General features: G+C 44.0%; 1 protein-coding gene across 1 annotated transcript in view; it reads right to left on the minus strand.

Annotated features, from left to right (window-relative positions):
* Nucleotides 1–3714: 3714 nt before the first annotated feature.
* LOC115370591 (adenylate cyclase type 8-like) overlaps nt 3715–4501 on the minus strand; it is a 14879-nt gene continuing 14092 nt past the window's right edge. The window contains exons 22-23 of the mRNA XM_030067691.1: nt 4122–4220; nt 3715–3897 (exon numbers count right to left, since the gene is read on the minus strand). Of these exons, the coding sequence (XP_029923551.1) occupies nt 3715–3897; nt 4122–4220 (282 nt within the window). The remainder of the gene's footprint in view (nt 3898–4121; nt 4221–4501) is intronic.

Below are 4501 nucleotides of genomic sequence, written 5' to 3' on the forward strand. Positions count from 1 at the left end.
CACTGCTGTGTGTGTGTGTGTGTGTGTGTGTGTGTGTCTGTTAATGATTCACTGAGCTGGGCGGGGCTCTGATCTGACCAATCAGAGGCCTGCATCAATTAGGCCGAGCTGAGGGTCCGAGTCAGTCAGCTGATAAATAAATAACACCAACAACATAAACAACCAATATATACAGAATAACAGCCTAAAAAAAACACAGGAAATTTTAAATATTTTTTTACTTTAATCTTATAATCCAATAAAAGGAAAAAATGTTTTCATATGCCAGTGTTAAATAAATAAAAATATTAATATTTGTTAGCAGTGGCTGTAATACTGTCAGCATATCAACATTATCAGCTGCTCGTCAAGCTTTTTTTTTTTTTTTCATGTCATGTAACTGATATATGTTGCTCTTCATTTATATTTATTCATATTTTCTTTCTTTTCACCATTACATTACTGCGCTCAGTGGCATATTTGTACTTAATCCACTGTTCTGATGACGTTTATTTGGGGTGTGTGTGTGTGTGTGTGTGTGTGTGTGTGTGTGTGTGTGTGTGTGTGTGTGTGTGTGTGTGTGTCAGTGGTTAATGTGTAAACCCGGTGCAGCTCAGTCCGACACGAGCTCTGCACTGCAATAAAACTTTAACGGGACGGACAACAGACACACCTCCACCTGTGAGAACACGTCTCCACCTGCAGGGGGCGCCGTCCAGGCAGACATGCAGCACAGCAGACAAATCAACAAACAACTGCAGACTTATAAAACTTATTAGACAGAGAGAAAACAGCTGTGTGTCCAGGAGGTGGCTTAAAAAAAAACAGCTAAAACAGTTTGAAAATTAAAAATAAAAAAGAGGAAAATGACAAACATAAAAACTGTTCTTAAATATACTTATTATTTTTTATTTTATTTTATTTTATTTTTTGAAAAGTGAATTCTTGTCTTAAAAACATTTATGGGACAAAAAAAAGTCAAAGAAAAATGTGTTTGTGTTCATTTTATTTTCCTAACAATTTTATTTTATGTAATTTTTCCTTGTAATCTGTGTTCTCCAGTAAGGGAAAAAACTTCATATAATAGTAATTTTTAATAAACATTTTGTAAAGAATTAAATGAAATCTGTTCAGAGGATTAAATAAAGCTTGCAAAAAAATAAATACAATAAAACAGAATAAAATAAAATAAAAAATCAGAGTGAACAGAATTAGAAATAACCACGCTGGAATCGTCTTGAAGATCCCAGCTCATCTTCAGTTTTCAACATAAACAACGTCACGGACCAAAACACACCTGGACGCACCTTCAACCAATCAGAGCAAAGACACAGAAAAATAAAAGATGCCAACTGGGACCAAAAATGGTGCTTCATTTATGTGGTGACCTGGTCATGTTGATGTTTCAGACAGAGATCCACTTTGACGGGACGTTCTCCTGTTCCTGTGGGGGTTTGCCCGGTTCCAAGTGTCCGAGGATGAAGGTGGACACTCACCAGACCGAAGGCGGCTGAGGGTTCCTCTCGGAGCGCAGAACATACCAGCCAGTTTATCTATCAGCCAGCCGTCTGTGAGTCAGGTGGACTTTCACAGCGAGCCGGCAGGTCGCCTCAGGCCGTAAACCTGAGCTTATCTCCTGCTGATAGAGGAACTGTAAACACCGCCGGCGGGTTCCAGGTCACATATTTCTGTTCTGTTCCACCGGCCAGGAGGAACAGAGAGGAGAACAAACCATCCTGTGGTTTGTTTCTGTTCTGTTTTTATTTCTGCCAACAAACTCAGCGACCCCCTTCCCACCGGATCGCACACAACACTCCAGAGGCTCCAGAGGGTTCCTCCGGGTTCAGGTTCGCTTAGAGAACCCGACTCCAGAGGGTTCCTCCGGGTTCGGGTTTGCTTTGAGAACTCGACTCTGGAGGGTCTCATCGTATTCGGGCTCACTCTGATCATCTGCTCCAGAGGGTTCTGCAGGCCGGCTTTGAGAACCCTACCTCTGAAGGTTCCACTGGGATTGGCCTTGCTTTGAGAACCCGACGCCTCGAAGGTCCTGCTGGGTTCAGGCTCACTTCAGGAGCTCTAACGCTGGAAAGTTATGTTGTGTTCTAAAATTCTACTCCAGATGGTCCATTCTGGTTTCTTTGGGGAACGCTTTTCTGGAGGGTTCTGTCACATTCAGGCCCGCTTTGAGAACCCTACTCTGACGGGTCCGGTCAGGTTTGGCCTCACTTCAAGAACTCCCTGCAAGAACCTGTTGGATTTGGGTCCGCTTCGAGAGTGCTGGCGGGTTCTGGCTGAGTTGGAGCTCGCCTTGAGAACTCTGCCATGGACGGTCCCATCGGGGTCATCGTTTTTTGTTTTTTTCTTACCATAACTAACATGCTGCATTCATGTGCTGGTGGAAAACTCTGACATCTGGGACTTCCAGGTCACATGATAAACACTGTGGCTTTCATGTGCTGTTGTAAGACAAAGCACAGATGGTGTGACGGAGGCTGGAGAACGTTCTCCAACGCTGGCGGAGGTCTGAGCTGCTTTTTAAGAAAGTTCCAGCATGGACGTAGCTTTTGCTTATTTTTTATTTTTTTTATTTTTTACATTTCCCACCAGTTTAAATGTCGATGTTTTGTGAGTTTTCTTATCATTTTGTAATGTTTGAGCTGAAGGAATGACATGAAAAATCTGGTGTTTGGTGGAACCTGCTTTACAGACTGACTTTGAGTCGATGTATCTCCAGTCTGGAAATGATGCATTTTGCAACCTAAACACAAGGCTAATAGATGCACATCTGTGTGCATCTGTGTGAAACAGCCTCTGAACTGAAACATGTCAACTTTATAAAACTAGGAAAACAACTAAAACAAAACGACCTTTAACATTTGACCACAAGGCAGATTTCATTCTCAGTTCATCCAGCAGGATTTACAAATGATAAAGTATGAAGAAAATAATTCTACAACAGATGAGCATGTGATCCTTCAAGTGAAAACATGAACATTTGAGTTATAAGACAGAAACAATAAGTTTAACAGAGTAATGTAATTGTTTCATTGCACTGTCCCTATCAAACAAACAAACACAATATAAAGAAATCAGTAAATGTACAAATAAAATGTTTTCTTTTAGCGGTGAGTTTGAGTCCTGTTGTTCTGGTCTTCACAGTCCGCAGAGCTCCACTGTTCCTCGTCCGTCCCCAGAAACCCAAACATCAGCAACTAATGATCATTTCCACGTCAAAATGAATCATTCAGTGCATAAAACGTGAAAAATAAAGTCAAAGTCACGACGACGTCTTCAAATGTTTTCTTCAGGCTGAGCAGCGGTCAAAAACACTCAAAGTATTAACTTTATAAAGACATGAACAGAGAAAAGAGTCAAACTGTCTGCCTCCCACCTTCAGGTGAGCACAGGTGGACTTCTGCAGGAGAAACCACATCACTGTCGCCATGGAAACCCTCACCTGCATGTCTGAACGGCTTTTTCCATGTGAGCATGTGCAGGAAAAAGAGAGCGCACACACACACACACACACACACACACTGCACATTTTCCTGCTCGCTGGAGAACTCCAGCTGATGTGACGTGAACGTTTCCTCTGAAGGAGAAAAACACACCTGCCTCCACACAGGAGCCGAGGGGCGGAGCTTGACCCGGCTGTCACCATGGTAACAGTCCGGGGAACCTGGGTACTCACAGGAACGTGGTTTCCCCAAAGCCCTCCCCTTCCTCCTCCTCCTCCTAGGTCTTCTCCAGCAGCCTGAACCCTCCGCTCTCCTCGCGGAGCTTCTCCCGGTTGCGGGCCTGCACCAGACTGTAGACTACAGCTCCCAGCATGCCCCTGTTCTGGCTGCTGTTGCGGCTGGCGCTGCGCTCCGTCAGGCTCCAGCGCTCCTCCTGGCCGCTGACGAAGAACGTCCTCACCTGCAGGGGGGAGGAGCACAGCCAGGTGACATCACACAGCGCTGCGTCACGTCAGGTCAGCAAAAAACGTACTGAGTAAACATCACTGTGGTGCTGTGTTAGTGCTGGATCAATCATCCTGTTGTGAGCTGATAAATAATATTTACTAGCTGTTACCTGCTCGCCTGCTGACCTGAACACAAAACCACCTGAACTTCAGGTAAAACGTCGGAGCGCTGGCTCACCTTGCCGTGACGCTCGCTGATGCCTTTGACGTAAATGTCCCCTCTGAGCTCCTGTAGGAAGCCTCGCTCGGCCAGGATGTGACTGGTGGAGGCTGGGACCTGAGGGAGAGAGAGAGGGAGAGAGAGAGAGGGAGAGAGAGAGAGAGAGAGAGAGAGAGAGAGAGAGGGAGAGAGAGAGAGAGAGAGAGAGAGTGAAATGAATATAGACATACAGAAATGCCTATGAAAATATTAGATAATATGAATATTGTCATGATGAAATCCATTTTATTTATTTGTTTGTTTGCTTATTGATTTCTTATTATTGTTTGTTTGTTTGTTTTTATGTGTCATTGCTCACTGTTTCGTTACCTGGTTGTCCAAAATGCTTTGGCAACATT

This window comes from Myripristis murdjan, chromosome 2 (assembly GCF_902150065.1).
Source record: "Myripristis murdjan chromosome 2, fMyrMur1.1, whole genome shotgun sequence".
NCBI lineage: Eukaryota > Metazoa > Chordata > Actinopteri > Holocentriformes > Holocentridae > Myripristis > Myripristis murdjan.